Genomic DNA, 18,398 nt, shown 5'->3' with positions numbered 1-18,398 from the left:
AAAAGATGTGTGGTGGTTTACCAACGCTTACGTTTGTGAACATGAAGAATATAATGGCTACAGAAATGGTATTTTCAGTAGTCAATGAATGTCATATAGATAGTTTTCCATCAACAAATTTATTACACAGATTATGATCATTCCAAAAATAAGTTTAATTGTGGCAACATGTGCAGAACGACAAATCCATAAAAATGCATACTCTGTCCAAACAAACACAAGTCCTGTGTCCCCCAGTGAATCAAGTAAAATGGCAAAAATCTTGGCCACGAACCTCCTAGCATTTGTGTTCAACAGTACAGATAGAGAATAAATAGTGTGGCACTAGTTCCTGGCTGTTGGCTGCAATAAATCCATTCAGTGGCTGTGTCTAGAGAAGCTGCTGACAAACAAAGCCTTGTAACAAATTTGTTTGCAATACCCTTTCAGTTTATTTATTTTCAATAGTCAATTTGTTAAATTTAATTTAAGTCTTCGACATCCAGAGTAGCATGCCACTGCACTCCCAAAGGGAATAGACCACCTGTTACGACTACTACTGATACTGACCTCATGTTATCTTGTGGAGGTTAGTATTTTACACCAACATGCTAAATAGATTATTTGCTGGGTTTTGCTCTTTAGGGAAAAGAAACATAATTTTGGCTTGATGGTGTGTAAACATAGCCATCTGAGGCCACATGGGTAGCAGTACATGTATGTTACACAAACCTTGAAGTAGAGTCCAGCTACATTTTTAATGTCAACATCACTCAAGTGGAGTTGGTTATGTTTCAATCGGACACAGCGCTAGATCATGCCAGCTAGCCAGGGGGGCAAAAAGAGGCCGATGGTCCCAAGCAGGCACACAATAATGAACATCCAGAGGAAGATGCGGTCAATTACCATGGCAACATACTTCCAATCCTCTTTCACCTGTGTAGAATGGAAAGCAAGAGAGAGCAAGACATGAAAGAAAATATAATATAATAAAATATAATATAATAAGACATATTAAAATCTCATACGTTTCATGGTTTGCTGAGAAGGTTGTATTTTATATAACTTTATACTCTTCTAATTTGTTTATAATAATAATAAAAAAATTTTATTATGTCATAGTTCATGTAAATATGCAGATGTTTGCTTCGGGGGTACTGTTGACTCAAATTACACATACACTGGGAAGAATTGAATGTTTATGTTATTTATGAATGTTAAGCTTATAATACAGTGTGTCTTCTTATTGTATGTAGTTGACGATACTCACACTGAAGTCAGCATCCTCAGCCCTCAGGTGATCTGCAATGTAATGTACACCTTCTAAAGCACGTATAACACTTGGTGAAAGCAGGAATGTTGAGTCTGATGCAGCATTATCAACTTCAGTTGGCCGCTGAGTAAGATTGAGTCTGGCTCCTGGTAATTGTCTGTCCGTCCCTCCAGCTACCTCCTGTCGATTCAGGCTGTTCTGTGGGTTTTTCTGCTGCTGTGGAGGAGTTGAACCTGGAGGTCTGGGAGAAGGAGGACGGAAGGAGAAATATGACGTGAGCGTTCCCAACTCCAGATCCTCGTAACAACTCCTCTCTGGGACCTCCAACGTGGTCCCGTCCCTCAGCCAGTTAGCGGAGGTGCTGAGGCAATTACCAGATTTGAACCCAGCTACCCGGCCATGCCCCTGCTGGAGCAGCAAAAGCCTCCGACGTCGGCCATCTGGCGCAGGCCGTCGCATGAAGAGCCAGCGTGGGATCAGGTCCAGGAACACAGAGTGGACCCAGCGGGGCATCTTGTGCGTGCTGGGAGAACGATGGTGCACATTGAGCACAAAAACAGTGATAACAATAGACAGGGTGACGAAAATCATAGTGAAAAGGAGGTACTCGCCAATGAGTGGGATTACAAGGGATGTAGAAGGTATGATCTCTGTGATAAGAAGAAGGAAGACAGTGAGGGAGAGCAAAACAGAAATACACAGAGTGATCTTCTCACCACAGTCTGAGGGCAAATAAAAAACCAGAACAGTGAGGCAAGAGATCAGCAAGCACGGGATGATGAGGTTGATGGTGTAAAACAGAGGCAGCCTTCGGATGATGAAGAAGTAGGTGATGTCTGGGTAGATCTCATGGCAGCAGTCATATTTCTTTGTGTTGTATGTTCCCACAGCGTTGATGATGGCCCATTCACCACTCTCCCAGTAGTTGTTGAGATCCACAGTGTTTTCAATTCGCTCCAGGTCGATCTTGGCCTTGTCGTAGGTCCATGAGCCAAACTTCATTTTGCAGTTCTGTTGATCGAATGGGAAGAAGGTGACATCGATGCTGCAGGAGCTCTTGTAGATGGCAGGAGGCACCCAGCGAATTTTCCCAGTGTGAAATAGGTGAGCTTTCGTCATGTGAGTGACAGCAAATTCACCGTCGGCACTGGGAAAACAGAAGATGTCATATAAGTAACAGTGACATGAAGGATGAGACCTCAGTTTAAATATATGAAAATGAAGGTTGAGGTAACATAAGCAATAATACCCTACATTCTGCCAATTTATATCCCACCTTAAGGGTTTTTTTTTCCTCCTTTTCTTTTTTAGAGAATCAATGCAGTGAAAAGTAATTTCCTAATTATAGTCTCATTTAATCTTCCCTACATTCAATGCTTTAATGCTGATAAAAGCCTCTGCTGAATACGTGATGATGATTCCTTATCGTTTCATCAGTATCACACCTTTTTTTAATTTCACTTACAGATTGTGATTACACAGGCTCCATGGAGCAGAACTCCATCATCAGCCTTCTCGGTTTAATCTCCATGAGGTGAATTAAGGAGGAAGAAGAGGCTCAGTAAAAATGGTGGATATGATGGATATCTCCACTACAGTAACACAATGCATATATGGAAATTCTTAATTTTTTTAATTTTCAAATAAATAAACTGCACCAAGTGTTGAGAAAAAACAAAAATAGATAGATTAGATTATGGTTTTTGTCCACAGGATGGCGCCATTCACATACTCAATCTAATGCAGTCAACAGACATCTATTTGAACCAATATATCTTTACACAATGTGCACTAGTGGCTTTTCTCATTGGTCTGTCTGCGATCCACTGTCCTCCACTGTTGAATGTTAGCTTAGTATTACACTTTTTTTCTAATATATATGTTACTAAAATATGTGAATAGGTGGTGTGAATGCTTCTGTACCCCAGACTCTTCAGACAGCCTGTAGTCCAGATAAATCCCTTTATGAGCGAGGTCCGTTCAGATCAGGTCAGTTATTTCAACTTGACAGTTTTTTACCTTCTTATCTATCATAACTCTATTAAACTAACACCTGAAGGGCTGGACAAAGTAGAGTGGATTCATTTTATATATATCATCCTACCACAAGCTTGATTCCCCAAAGAACTGATGTTGTGGGTTTAAATTTAGATTTTTTTTTCCTTTCCATTAACTGAACACCGTGCATTTTTTGTTGGTTGGTTAAACCAAGCAATTTAATTAAATGTGCTGCTTAAACTCTGAATAACTGTAATTGCATTTCACTATTTTTTCCCCCCCATTTCAGGACGATTAATAAACAAATCAAGAGAATAATAGGCAGATTATTATTCACAGCCCAAATGTTCAGGTTGTTATTTTTCCATCATGCTCACTTGTTATAGAGGACAATGTCTGGTACCCATATGAGCTCTGATGGCACTCGTATAGACGTCACATTGTCATAGTCAGACGGTCTCCAGCGAAGCTTGTAGTCATTCCACTCCTGTCAAATACAAACACCAGAGATGTTTTGGGAGCTGTGATCCTTTACTGAATGTCATATTTCTAACATTTAATATTATCATATCCCCATTTGCGACAAAGCTCAATAATAAATCAATACTGACAGTTTTTTTTACTAACCTGTTTCAGCCACACATTGGTTGTCATCATTTGATTCTTCTCATCCTATCAGGCAGACACAGAGAGAGACAGCGAGACAGAGAGACCGAGTTAAGGCTGTCAACTCCGGGTTCAGGCTAGAGGAATACTGTATATGTGAGTGGCTCCTGGAGGTTTGTCAAAGCTGACCCAAATATAGCTCACAGCTACTTTACTTCAATAACTTGATGGCTGTGAAGTGTTCTGTAACAGTTTTTTGCTGCGAGATGGCAAACATAATCTAGTTTGTTTTGGCTACTGTAAGTAAAAATGCCAAAATATATAGTTGAAAAAAAAAAAACAGTGTGACACTTACAGTGCTTTAAATTTTGCTAAATATAAATACAAGGAATCCAATGGAGTATGAATCATCATTAGGCAGGATAGAGATGACATAATCCTGTATATAAAGTGGACAAACCTGCTGTGAACAACAGTCCACCTGTAAAGACTCACCACGTCAATGAGCTGCGCTATGGACAGTCCAAACTTGACAATAACCACATCAGAGATGTTTGGCACAGGTCTCGACCACTTGTTGTAGCCAGTGAACAGCGTCTTGAAGAGCTCATCCTCAGCGTGAGAGTGGGTCTTGTCATGACAAAGCACTGAAGATACACGATTTCTTATGAGTTAAGGACACACCACCCTTTTTCAGTATTGAATATTTAACAGTACAGATACCATTAGTAGATTTTACACTGTACAAATGAAAACTTGCAGTTAATAGGTCCAAAATGTTTCTTTAAACCAGTTCTTTTGACACACCAAGGTCATTTGGATGTTGGCTATTGTTTTTTTCTGGCAAGGAGCGGTTAATATTTTATGTTATAATAAATAGATGATGTACCAATTAAATGGATGAGGACAGCAGCCTGAATCCATTTTCTGTGCCTCCTCAAATCCTCACTTAACAAACAGCAGTAAATCACACTGGCATGATATTGTGGGTTTTGCGGGTGAGTGTAGGTGCTGTGAACGTCTCATGTTTCTGCACACAAGCCGAGTGTAAACATCTAAGACTTTTCTTGGTAAAGTCTTATCGACTTTTCCACATCTTAGCAAATCTTTTGATCTCTTGATCTGAACTCCCCACGTGGGTTGCCAGCTAAAATCTCTCAAGGTGAACAGATAGAGACTGGAGAAGTGTCTCTCCTCCCTCAGCAGCAAAACCACTTCGGCTGTAATATCTCTCTTTATCTCTTCAGTGGTGTCATTACATATGTGTGGCTTCACACCGAGAGGTGGCTCAATCAAATTAATTTTGAATATGCAGTCTAGACAGACTGAGTCACGGTATTATTTTTCAGCAGGATGAAAAGCATGGAAATAGTGAGGAATCCTGTCCCTTGTGGATTACCACTTCCACCTTCATCGGTGTAGTCAGAGTCAATTACACACATCATTACTTGCTAGTGTTAAGTGGAGGTGAGATAATTTCTCAGTAGTAGAGGGTGTTTATTGCTGCGCTGTCTGTCACTCTGTGTTACAACTGATGCATAAAACAATTAACTGAGAGTTTCCACTTGAAGTAGAGGCTGATGATAGTGTGTTTACACCTGTGTGGACTTAAATCGCAACTTTTGGCATCAATATTTGACATTTCTGAATATTAAAAACTGTGATATTACACCAATATGTTTCTTTATCATAACAAGGTGTAGTTCAACATATTTTGACGTACACTTTTTTACTTTGTCGCTAAAAATTAGATGAGAAGTAAATTACATTAAAGCTAAACCTTACAACCAACATAAAACACAACACACAGACATATAAGCTGGTTTACATTCACTGCACTAGCTCCCCAACCCCTCAGGGAGTCTGACAGGGTGCAATGTTCCCATTAAGGATCCTAAAGTGAGACCTTGGACCACTTGCATCTGTAAAGTGCTTTGCCAAGGCCACATCATTACCTGTGCACGGGTGAGTTGTAGTTCTGACTAATACTTAAAATCCATAATTATAGGACAGTTTTAGAGGACACAAGAGGCACTTAAGTGGAACCTGTTACATTCAAATCTGTGTAAATGATTTATTTTCCATGATTACAGTTTGACTTGAGGGGCTTTAACAGAGAAAGGCACAGAAACAAAGTCAGCAAAGTCTCCATAATCATCTTGAGGTCTGTGTGGTGACTTTTTAGGAAAATAGGTTTGAGTGGGTTGGTAAAAAATGGACGTTGGACATGAACTGTTAAAATGTCCAACACACAGTTGGCTAATTTTAGGCCATTATAAAAAGATTTTCAATCTGGTAAACAATAAGAAACCAGAGACCTTCCTTTCTGCTCTGTTGATAGTCGTGCATGAGCCTGGGAAATACCAGATGTGGGGCTTCAAAACATGTTATTGCGTACCATACACCAGATTCCCCTGCCAGTGGTGACATGAAATAAGGTGACACCTTAAATTTCTTCCACCCACGGGAGTCCATGGCCAAGCCCCTTGACAAGGTGTACTTTAAAAAAAAGACACCAGTCCAGGAGTTGACTAAAGCAGAAAAAGCTGAATTCTGCCACCTTCATTATAAGAGGTGAACTGGCACCAGACCGGCGCTTCTGACTGCTGTAGCATGTAGACGTGGATGGAGAGGGACGCAAGCCGTTTTTAAATCCACTCTCGCGTGTCACAAAAACATCACAGAGCTCCGAGCACCAGCTTGTGCTCCCAAATGTTGATTGCACTGTACAGAAATGACAACTTATATGTAAAAAAAAAAAAAAAAAAAAGACTTTGACACAGAGCTGATAAAACACCACTGCTTAATGGATCTAAAAAAAAAAAACCTAAACATTGTCATCATCTCATGCACTGTTCCCTCAACTTGGATTGACTTGAAACGGGATTGATGAATTTATTGTGGGTTTTGTTTGTATCTTGTATTATGATTCAGTAAAGGGCACTTTAGACCATTAAGACCAAACCTCTATGGTATCTTAAAGCTAGGTCTAATTCATTTTGTAGATCTAACTTTGAAATAGATGAACTGCTGTGGAAGTGGAATATTACTACTAATATTAATACTAATTCTATATTAAAAAGTAGTGGATGGAAAATGTTTTAAGGCTTCATTTCAATTAGTCACATTTGTGTTAAAGGGGAAATTCAACGTGAAAAATCCAAACTCTACTTTACAACGAGGTGATGAGCTGTATGTGAGAAAGGCACTGTGGGAATTGAGGGTGAAAACAAGCACTTGTGGAGACTGCTGGTAGGTTACTGTTGTATTTAAAACCATTTTAAATAGAAAGTTTACAATTTATAAAGCTACAAAAGCTGTAGAGGGAGTGGGGGTAAAATGTCGCTCTGAACGGGACGTGTTCCTTTCAAATGTGGTCGTGTTGTCACGGCGGACATGTTGAGACACAGAGATAAAAGCCGAATTAAAGTTCAGCGACTGACCTGAGTGAGTCCAGAGTAGCCACCAGAGAACAGCCGTCCTCTCAGAGAACAGCTGGTAGTATCCCATGTCGTGCTCCAGCAAGCACAAGTCCAGCTTCACCGGAGAGCTCGGAGGTCTGTCCGTGCGCCGTGGAAACGTTACCTTGAAACCGCGAAGTGAGAGCAAACCGTGTCATCTTCGCAGCTGGGAGACATGACAGCACCACTCGAGCACCGAGCGCCCACCAGCCGCCTTTTATACTCGAGGAGGAGGCGGAGTGACCTGTGACGAGGCTCTGACTGAACTTCAGCTGCGTCCCTTCATGTCGACGCTGGATGAGGATGGAGACCTGAGGTTTCAGTCGGAGAACTATCCATCAGTCGGTGCTGAATCACGGAGCCGGACTGTGACACTGGAGCCTGCCTCAGACTTATTTACAGACCTAAGCACCAGTTCATAATACTGTATATATCCTTTTTTGTCCAACTAGTCTCACCTTTCACCTTTTTGCGCACGGTGCCAAGAAAAAAACTTTAGGCATAAATTAGCTTAGGTCGTTAGGTCTGCAAGAGATCAGCATCCACACACACACACACACACACACACACACAGAAAAGAGTTAAGTGTCCGTTTAGTTATCTAATTAATTTAAAATGGGTCAGGACTGACTGTGCAGATGGACATCAGTGGGACAGTGCTGTTGAAAACAGCTAGAGGGCAGACTAGGTGAATGAACAGACTACACTTAGTGCAAGTTGAGTTTTTATAAGATACTGATATGAGAGGAAAAGTTAAGAAATACAACATTACTAGTTCATAAATACTTTATATCAGGCATTGTTGTACAAACTTATATAATTACACATTTTATGACTGTAATCTAAATGACGGGGTTAAAGGCAGAATAACAATGGACCTGGATACACAACCAAAGTTTTATTTATTATTTTTAATGATATTAAGTGTCTAATTGTTAATACAGCATTTATTTCATAGTTTTCTTTCTGTCTTTGTAACAAAGCTACCTTGCAGTCTTCTGATTTTTGTTGCAACAACAACAGCTCCACTAAAACTCACCAGCCTCCATCCTCACCCTGGAACCAGATGGCCAATGCAAAGCTTCCTCTGGAGAAGACTAACAGAGTCATTATGTTTGGTCTCTAAAGGCCAATCTTCTTGGATCTATAAACACTCAACTTGGCTTCAACCTGCACCACATACTGTTGCCATGTTTGACCTCACCAGATTCCATGAATAATGCCTGGGTGGAAAATAATATTTTATGGGTTTGTGTCACTAACGTCTGTGAAAGGCAAACAAGCTTTTTAATGTAGCAACTCTTGTTTGCCCTGTGAAAGGATCAACCTCCCTGTCAGAGCTTAGTTTATAGGTAAGATATACAAGTGTCACGTTACTGAGAGGTTTCTCATTTCATTTGATCTCACACAGGACACCACACATCAGTCCCATGGTAGAGAATGATGCGTGAGCGGTTTTCAGCACTTCCTTAGTGATGCATTTTAACAATGTCTTTCAGCTGCTTGGTGAATGAAGCATGCAGGGCCTGCGATGAGCTTTCCAGCCTGTTGGCAGTTTCAGCTGCAGCACGAAGCATGTCTTCAAAAACCAGGGACCCATCTCGGATTCTTCTCCGGAAGACAAACAGTCCAGGTCACCAGGTGAAGTGAGGGGAAGGAGAAAACATCACACATAGAAGAAAAACAGCAGGAGCAGATGTGGCGAGAGAGAGACAGCGTAAGTGAAATTAGAAATACATTATAAAAGAGATGATGCATATGGTTGGTGTTACAGCTGGTGACATAATGGGAAATTGTTTGAAGGGGGAGATAGTAAACATGACAAAGAGCAGCTAGAGATCATATATCAAATCAAAAGATTTTGATTTATTCATATCTGCGGCCAAGACTGTAGAAATCTCTAACACTCTTTCCCAGCGCCCCAAAATAAACTCCCCAATTAGCTTGTTTTGTCCAACCTGCAACAGTCCCAAACTCAAACATACTCTTATTTGACACATATTAACCAGTGTGCAGCATTTTTGCTTAATGTCTCATGTCTCTTTGAAATGAAACCCTGAAACCTAGACTGCAGACAGATAGAGTGTAGGATAATACATTAAATTTACTCTACTTTATCTATAATTTTCTTTTTTTGATTGATATTTATAATTTAACAAAATCACCTTCATTTCTATAAAAAATATTACTCACTTCTGCATCCCAACGTGGGCCTCTGAAACATCTCCCTCCAGCTGTTTCTCTAGGTCTTCTTCAGCTTTCTCTACCACCTCATGGCAGCTCTTGTGATCCTCTTCAATGCCAATAATATTTTCCTTAATCACATCTTTATAGCTCAGATCTCCTAACTCTGCCCCCACAAATTGCACCAAGTTCTCCATCACTGCCTTGTTTCCGTGATGGATGGCCTGCAGATAAGCCAGCTCCTCTTTTTGGGCCTTCAGCCTTCGAGCTGATGCAGTGTTAGTGCTGAAGTGGACTGAGCACTTGTCTGATTGGGGTTCATAGTGCAGCACAGGCGAGGGCGATGGTGAAAACGCTGCTGATGTGATCCAGTCGTGGTTGTTTCTCATCCTTGCGGGCTCATCACCAACTGCTTGTGTGACTGTGTCATTGTTGGCCATTCTCGCAGAGAACATGCCAAATCCTGATCCCCAATCACCATCCCCACTCTGGCAGAGCACGGGGGTTGCCATGGAGACCCAGGCCAAGAGGAAGGGCATCGAACAGCACCACATGGTAACCTGCAAGGAAGAAGAGGTGAGTGTGTATAATGGGTACTTCTGCGAACTTGATCAGCAGGTGAAGTGACATTATTTTAAGAAGCATATTAGGTAAATGGTTTTGTAAAGGTTGGGTACAATTCAAATAAGTGACAAAGTGAGTAAGATTTTATTAAAACAGCATGCTAACCTCATCATAAACGCCTCATTAGCTACGGTGTATTTATTGAGGAAAAACTCCAGTAAATGTGAGAGATAAGAGCTCAGAGATAAGGTCTTTTAATCTTTACTCGTTTGTCATGCTACTTGTATTGGTTGTGCAGATTATGCAAATGTGACGCAAAGTTATGTTAGAAAATAAGACATTTCTATTTAAAGTCATTTTTGAAAAATGTATATTTCTGCAGATCCTTGCATTACTAGGGGGATATTAAGTGTGGAGCCTTATTTGTCCACTATCATCTTATTTAATCAACGCTGCTCCACGCTTTAATTTTTTATATGATTTATGCATACGAAGAATAATAGACAGTTTACTAAATGTATTGTCTAAACTAAGTGTCATCTATCTTAAAAACCTGTGATATTTTCTGCATTTTGACATTTTAAACTCTTTTATTTTGACCACACAATCAAAAGAGATAGTTATTATACAATGAGAAAGGTGTTCAGTTAGTTTTAAAGGCTAAGCGTGCGACCTTTAGACATTTATTGTATGCATTTCCCAGTTGTCATTTGTTCACACACCTTTCAGTAATAGAAATGATGTCTATTTAATGTTTAATATGGCAGAGGTTCAAAAATGTGACCCCCTTGAATGTCACACTGCATATTTTATCAGAGCATTTTTTCACATTTCAGCTAACCTTTTTTTTCTTGGGACATTTTGTATATCACTGACACCTTATATGATGTTATAAATTGAAATAATAGAGTAGACTCTTGTAATAATGGAGTTACATTGAGATTGATGTTTTGTATTTTCTTATACAGAAATCTACATAACACCAATCATTGTGGTTTAAAAGACACAATTAGAGCTTCTATGGAGAAATTTGCTTTTGTTTAATTATGTATCACTCTTGTTTTCTACTATGTAAAAATGTTGTACAGAGCTGTGTGTTGCTTGAGATGAGGTTATAGACTGGAGAACACATCAGGCTCAGTGGTTGGGTCATGGCTTAGTGGATGCACGGGTTGTCAGGCTAGGGCTGTATAATCTGACATGGCACTTGCAGCAGTGTTTGTGTTGGTTTTGTTACTGCCAGTTTGTCTTGGGATCTTTCTCAACATCTTTTCACCTTTTAATCCCTGCAACCCATGGGGCTTTGTCAAACGGTAAGAGTGTCATTGTAACATTCTCCATTGCAGTCTACCACCAACAACTCTCTTCCTTATCGTCTGGAAATACATTTAAAAACCGGAATTGGGTCTGTGAGCTAGAGGCATTGCAGAGCTGTTTCTGCTGTCAGAGCATATTTGGTTTCAGCTACTTTTACAGCAGGCCTGAAACTATTTCAAGTTCGAGGAGCTGAACTTTACTTGGTTGAGTTGGACTTGCTGTGTTTTGTTGAAAAAACACAGGATGAATGCCCAGTCATGCTTGTTGCTTCAACAGACACCGTAAAATTGCCTATTTATTTTAAGAAGAGTTGTGGTGTGGCGCAAACCCATAAAAGAAGCAACTGTTGGATGCTCTCTCCCCCCACTCCCCCTGTTTCTGGATATTTTAAATGGTGACCTCACATATGTTCCAGCAGCTGTAAGACAAGTAGTAAGCAGAAACCTTCCAACTAATCCAGGCTGTAAGCGGAGACACAAACCAGGAGCCCTGCATCATGAGGCTAATAAGTGTAATCATGTCCTTCGATTGACATGTGCATTGTGACAGACGAGTTTCATCTGAGGTAACACATGACATTATGAGAAGATTCATTGCATCAGTAAACATCTTAACATCAAAAAGACACTTTCTCCATCTTCAAAGACATTGAAACTCCTCGATTGGACGGCTGCATCAAGGCATGTCCAAAATGTCTACTACTCTGAACTTTCACTCCACTTGTTTGGACTTAATAAATCAAAACCTTATGGCAAAGAGTGACAAAATCTCCAGCCTAATGACAGAAAGCAGCCAAATGGAAATGTAATTCATCTTAACAATATAACTTTATTGTCTCTGTGTTCAATTATCGCAGCAGCAGTAAATGTCATAAGTCAAAGGACATTAGTGTGACATTAATTCAGTCTCTAAAAGCCTTGCTAACTAGAAGCACATACACTCTGTATCACACATTGGCAGGAGCAGTTGCCTTTGTCACTGGAAAAATCTCCACGCTGTCATCTTGAAACAATGTTTGTATGAGACTGTGTCCTGTTTGTGGCCTGTAGTGATCTCTTTTGTCTTCATGCTGACGGTACTTTATAGGCTGACTTTTCTTTTGGCTGAAAATAGCAAAATCTCGCCTGTAGAAGAAAAACAGCTATGAGCCCAGATCACCACTGGAAGATTTTATTTTGTTTACGATCGTTAAAAAAAAACACCACAAGTTCTTCCAACAGCAGTTGGGTGAGTAATTTAACACAGAACTCAAATATAACTCAAATAAAGTCTTAATAAATAAACAAAGCTTCAGCTTAAATTAGATACTTTCAATAAATTGCTGGGACCATAGTCAGTATAGGCTGTGTGGTGTTGTTTTTGAAACCTTGATTAGATAACATATTTGAGCTCCAACTTTTAATTATTATAAATAATATCAGAGTTGTTGTTGTTTTTTTAAACAAAAGCTCATCACAACTCCCTTAAGCCATAGAGACAGTTCGAAACTAAGAGATTTAGAATGGTGATTTTCAGTAATATTACAACACAACAAAATAAAATGTGTTGCTTGATTGATGATGAATAAATTATGTCATATTTAATTTATAATTAAACTGTTTTCCACCTTCTTGTTGTAGAATTACATCTTGAATTTCATCCTCATGCCCAGTGTTTTACTTAACTATGGGTGTGAGCGGGGATTTGTAGTGTGGTTGCTGCTGAGCCATGTGGACTTGTCAAAAGGATGTTTTTGCAGTAGGTTATACAACGCTGAACCACCTCAGTGGTTTGTTGCCAGTACTGCATAAGAAGGTCTCACAAGTTAAGTATTTGTACAGAGTTCAATGAAAGGAAATCACTTAATTGGAATCAACAATAACTTAAAAGCTATTTGTACATTAACATCTACAGTATACATTCTACTGTACTGAAGAAGTCATATCTTAAAAAACATCTCACTTTTAGTCTAATGAACTCTAAAACACACATTCCTATCAATAGTAGTGTTTTATTTTCAGATAATAATTAACTTTATAGTATATGGGAAGTATAAATACCATAAAGAAGTTGTTAGCATGCTGTGCATTTTTAATTAGATTTTTCCACTTTTACCAATGTAGGCTTAGCCCCAGCTGTAACTGAAAGTTTCATCAATCCAAAAACCAAACTTACCTAACTCCAGAAATGTTTCACAGCTAAATTGTGCGTCTTCCACTTTCTCAGTCAAGCAAAACAACTCAAAAGCTTCAGGAGCAGTATTCTCAAGCACAGAGGACAAATACTCACTCGGTTTCCTTCTTCATGTCAGGGAAAAAATGCAGACACACGCACACACAATTAGGGTTTGGCTGGAGAGTGTGGTCGCCTGTATGCCCCTGTCTGCTGAGAAGATGGAAGGGGAGGGGATGTTTGTAAAAAAAAAAAAGAAAAAGCTGAAACTCAATGATTTCTTTCTTTGCAGTGGAAAGAGGGGCTGGGAAAAGGAAGGGTAAAGAGGGGTGTAATCTACTTCACATCTGCAGGCTCTGGTGGGGGACAGAGGAAACATGAAGGTTCCTCAGTATATATGACTAGATATGGTGAATATACATTTAGTTTTGCAAATGTGCTGTTGAAGTATTTGAGTATTTCAGTATTTGAGTTACCCGTATGTATAATTGAGACGCTTAGGTCACCAAAAAATGTTACATACATGAGCCTCACTAATTTTCCTGCAGTTGCAGTTATAACGGTGTTTAAAACCTAGACAGAAGGTTTAACAATGCACTCGAAGATAAATCTGTTGGTTGGCTTGCAGGGCTGTCAAAGCTCTAATCTAATTAAACACATAGCACTTGAAGATACTGGGTTGTGGTTCTCTCCCCTATCTTTGTCTTTTACTAATTAAATTTGGAACATTTTGGTCTGAATTTACAGTTGTTGTGATGGTGAAAAACTTGGCATCCAAATATGTCCTTCATAAATAACCACATACCAGGAAACCAGGTTGTTTAAGTGGAGTTGTACAACATAAAATCAGTGTCAATGTTGGTTCCTTCACAAAGTGCATTTTAACCCCTCACACCTCTTGTCTGTCCAATGCAGACAGTGACAAATGTTAAAAAAGAGAATAAACCTGTTCCTGGAAAAATCCTACAGGCAGGTTAGTTTACTGTCTGGAAAAAAAAATCTCCTCTTAATCTTTGAGATACAAATCCATGACAGCTCCTGGCAGCAACCAGTAATCCAGATGAGCTGTGGTTTGAATGATTCTTGACGCCTAATGCACAAAACTGTTTCACTGGAGGCTGCATTTTAAAAGGGCATGGAAGAGATCATGATTTTTATCGACCTGTAATTGGACAGACATCGGATTATAAACATTTTACATTACGGGTGCTGAGATGTCTGATGCAGGGGTGTTCACATTTCAGAATCAGTGTTGTCGGGTTAGGACATACATGTATTTGCTCTCATAATGACTGAAATCGTTATTTAATTCAGCTTTGTATCAAGGAATGTTATCTATGATTATGCTAATTTTAGCCCAACCTTAACTTGTATTTTGTGACTTTTACATCTGTAGCTGAGTAAATGTGATTAATGTAAAGGAGAAAAAAGCATGGCGCCCTTTAGTTGTGGTTTCAGTGTGATAATGAGAATTATTAGCTGAGACACAGTGCCTCCTTATTTTATAAATAATAACTAACTTTGTAATATTTTGGATAATTGACTGTGTGGTTGCTTTGGTTAATTAGTGTTTTTAATGAAACACTGCTAATAGACACTACACCCCCTGTTCTAATTGACTGGATTGCAGATGCCAGTGGTTACCATGGTTGCCAAATGATCTGATTAAATATATAAGTTGCATATTCAGATCGCTCATAATGTTGAAGGTGGGTTTTTAGTAGTTTAGTTCTGTCATATGTACTGTCACACACTGTGGTTATCTGTTTTTTTTTTGTCACAACACATTTTAGCAGTACTGCATCTATTTGAAGCAGGTAGGAAATCCATTTCAGGCAGGTAAACACTGACAGTGTTCAAACCAAACCATCCAAAGTGATATGATAATGTACATACTATAAATAGTATACTATATTTTATTAGCCATAATAAAGACAGAATAATTATCTACAATCCTTTTGCATAATATTGTATTTTACTGCATTATTAGCATACGTATTACCCCAACATGTCTGAGAATTTTGACATTCCCACATTTTCCTCATGCAGTGGGCCAAATGGTCTTTATCAAACATCATATGAGTAAAAGCTGTCAGCCACGTTTGGACCATGCACGGACTGTAGTTTCTCTGTTTTTCATTCTGTCACCTAACTAATGACAAAGCTCTTGACATGTGCAATGAATGCTACATGTGGGCCATGAAATGTAGACACTTCCATTACAGGAATTGGAAAACGTGTTTCGGGCACAGCTGATTGAATAGTGTGGCAGGTAGCAAGTCTAGTCATACATTAATGAGTGAAGAGAAAGTGGGACTTGGAACCAGATATCTTCAACGATCTCTCAGTGACTTCCTGTGAAGCAGTTAGAGATAACATTTTGTAAGAATTATTAATTTACATAACGAGACGATGGAGTGCTCACAGAATACATGGTAATTTAGACTGTGACCATGAATATATTGACCAAGAAACAATTTCAGTGTTTTCTAATTGACCAGCACCTTGTGTAGCCCAAGGGCAGTTACAGACCAAGGCCAAGGACTCAGTGCTCTCTGCAGCCACTTACCCACAGCACTACACAAGCATTAAGTGCCACAGTGTGCTGCTGCTGATAAACAGTGATAATCCACTCTGGGACCCAAACACAGTTCTGGCTTTTCTTAGTTTTTAGAACCAGTGTACTCTGCCACTTTATCTATGCTCCCTTTAAAGGCACATTTGGGAGCTTAGGGAGTAACAACCACGAATTTGTGATAATGTTCTCATTTAAAAACCATAATATATCAAATCTGCACAACAACTAAGACATTTCTAAATTGGGATGTTTATTTATTTAGGGTTGTTGACTGTCTTTTTTAGAACCCCAAGACTGCAGGTTGACCTCAAACAACTAGGCCCACTAATTAAGTTGCACTTGGGCACTTCACACAGCTGCTGACACACAGCACATGTACATTATGACAGTGTGTGTTCATCATGATATGGGCCGTGTCTCAGGTGAAGTAAATGGATTTAATCGGATCAAACATTTTTCAGCCAGTCTAGATGGAGGATGATCAAGCTGTGGATTGTTTTAATTTTGACCTTTCTGCTGCTGCTTATTAGATCTTCAGTAGATTCACTCTTTCCAGATACAGTACACATTTTCAAAGACCAGCACCAGTTGTAAAATAACCACTTAAACCTTCATTCATTCTGTTTTTATACAGTTTCGTAGTGTGTGCAATGCAACTTGTTTTGGAAATGATGTTATATCTGAGATACCCTCCAATTATTTATTAAATGGATCATGGTGATGTTAAGTAAAACTGTGCATGGGCTTAGAAAACCATAATTCATTATATTAATATATTATATATATTGAAGCTCTTCCGATAGCATTACACATCCTGAACAAAATTATTCATTTGCTCTTTGGAAAAGTTGGCCTTGGCTTTTCAATTTGTTGTTCAATATGTAGCAGGGCTTTCAGAGGCTGTATGATTCTAACACATCCGCTGATGCTGATCCATTGTGCTTAAATGAGCAAAATGTAATACACAATACGGAAATTGTCTGTCATCCAGGTCATGATTATCCCAAAACATCCTGCTCAGTGGCAAGTGGACTGCTTCATCAGTTGCAGAACTCAAACAGTGAAACGTCTTCAAGAAATATGTAATAAACTAAATCATAGAATTACCATTACATGCCATCAGAGATTACAGAAACGTACTAAGCGGAAATATTAGCATCTCAGACAAAACTATAGGTAGAGATTTTAAATAATAGAAAAATGTAGGTACTGGCATTCATACTGAGAGGTCCATGTGCAGATGGTTTATCAGGGCAAAGTATTTCTTCATATCTTAGATCTGCATCAGCTGCAACAAGGACAGTTCTAAATGTGAAATAATTTTTACTGTATGTTACCTGTTAAATGGAGCACAGTGTTGTCAGGGACCTGGAAATGTAAAACCTACTTCCAGAGTGCATATTTTCACAGTAGTTGCTGTCTGCCATTTTTAAAATAACAGACTTAACTGTGGCTGCGGTACTTAAAACAAGCTATGTATCAAGCTAACACTGACACTGGAAAACTCTACCCAGTATTTAAAATTTGCATTGTAGCTATAGCCCTTTTAAACTCTTGGTGTCAGTCCTACATATTATTCATTAAATCTGTATTTTGTTTTTTTTTTAAATACAAACAAAAACGCTGAATGATATTCAAATGGAAAATAAAAGGGAATACATTGCTTGTGTATGCACAATGTGTCTGGGATATGTTATGACACAACAAATGCCACATGAAAACGAAAACCCAGGCCTCCATCCAAACCTTATTATATAAATCAACTAGCAGGAAATGTAATAGAATGAAACAGCAATGGAAATACAAGTATTTGCACAAACAGTATCAAAGGTTGTGTTTAACATACTGCTTTTCTTAGCTCATGTTTAATGTAATTAATTCCCATACAAATATAAGATACATGGTAGGAAGGCAAGCCTAAATTTAATCAGGCAAACACAATTAGCCAGTTTGTGTGCTTCCTGGAGACCCTGAGGACAGAATAGATGACATAATGGAAGTTATTGCTTCACTCAATCCTCTTACAGCTATTTCATCACTTACCAGAAAGGCTACAAAACAAAACACTGTATTATGAGGGAACATATCGCTGTCACCATAAGACATTAGGAGTGTAATATGTTTACAGTATATAGGGAATTTATTAATTATCAAATCTGTTTACATCCTGAATAATGTAACACTTCAAACTGTAAAGTTTGAAACTCTTAATCCAGTCAACTCTGTACATTATGAAAGTGCTATAAACTTTTTAACTTAGCCAGTGTTAATATAAGTTCAGCAACAA

The 18,398-nt window shown here is 38.9% G+C and overlaps 2 protein-coding genes across 2 annotated transcripts; both read right to left on the bottom strand.

Annotated features, from left to right (window-relative positions):
- Positions 1–113: 113 nt before the first annotated feature.
- Positions 114–7,491, bottom strand: chrna2b (cholinergic receptor, nicotinic, alpha 2b (neuronal)). Its single transcript, XM_026341222.1, has 6 exons — positions 7,300–7,491; positions 4,352–4,503; positions 3,878–3,922; positions 3,628–3,737; positions 1,250–2,399; positions 114–915 (listed from the first exon to the last, which is right to left on the bottom strand). Exons 1-6 carry the CDS (start codon positions 7,364–7,366, stop codon positions 790–792), a joined length of 1,650 nt encoding a protein of 549 aa, XP_026197007.1. The 5' UTR covers positions 7,367–7,491; the 3' UTR covers positions 114–789.
- Positions 7,492–8,155: 664 nt separating this feature from the next.
- On the bottom strand, positions 8,156–13,622 carry si:ch211-142k18.1. The gene is made up of 3 exons (XM_026341771.1): positions 13,537–13,622; positions 9,511–10,061; positions 8,156–8,925 (listed from the first exon to the last, which is right to left on the bottom strand). Exons 2-3 carry the CDS (start codon positions 10,053–10,055, stop codon positions 8,787–8,789), a joined length of 684 nt encoding a protein of 227 aa, XP_026197556.1. The 5' UTR covers positions 10,056–10,061; positions 13,537–13,622; the 3' UTR covers positions 8,156–8,786.
- Between the last annotated feature and the right edge of the window lie 4,776 nt (positions 13,623–18,398).

This window comes from Anabas testudineus, chromosome 24, assembly GCF_900324465.2.
Source record: "Anabas testudineus chromosome 24, fAnaTes1.2, whole genome shotgun sequence".
NCBI lineage: Eukaryota > Metazoa > Chordata > Actinopteri > Anabantiformes > Anabantidae > Anabas > Anabas testudineus.
Note: the sequence above shows the minus strand (reverse complement) of the source record. Positions and strands in the feature narration are given on the sequence as shown.

What these genes read in the sequence shown, in the direction of transcription:
- chrna2b (XM_026341222.1), bottom strand. Translation starts at nt 7,366, where the DNA reads ATGGGATACTACCAGCTGTTCTCTGAGAGGACGGCTGTTCTCTGGTGG. An exon ending in TAGCGCAGCTCATTGACGTG is followed by an intron (nt 3,923 to 4,351) that starts GTGAGTCTTTAC and finishes TCTGCCTGATAG; the next exon opens with GATGAGAAGAATCAAATGAT. An exon ending in CCAATGTGTGGCTGAAACAG is followed by an intron (nt 3,738 to 3,877) that starts GTTAGTAAAAAA and finishes TGTATTTGACAG; the next exon opens with GAGTGGAATGACTACAAGCT.
- si:ch211-142k18.1 (XM_026341771.1), bottom strand. Translation starts at nt 10,055, where the DNA reads ATGTGGTGCTGTTCGATGCCCTTCCTCTTGGCCTGGGTCTCCATGGCA. An exon ending in GCCCACGTTGGGATGCAGAA is followed by an intron (nt 8,926 to 9,510) that starts GTGAGTAATATT and finishes CTTCCGGAGAAG; the next exon opens with AATCCGAGATGGGTCCCTGG.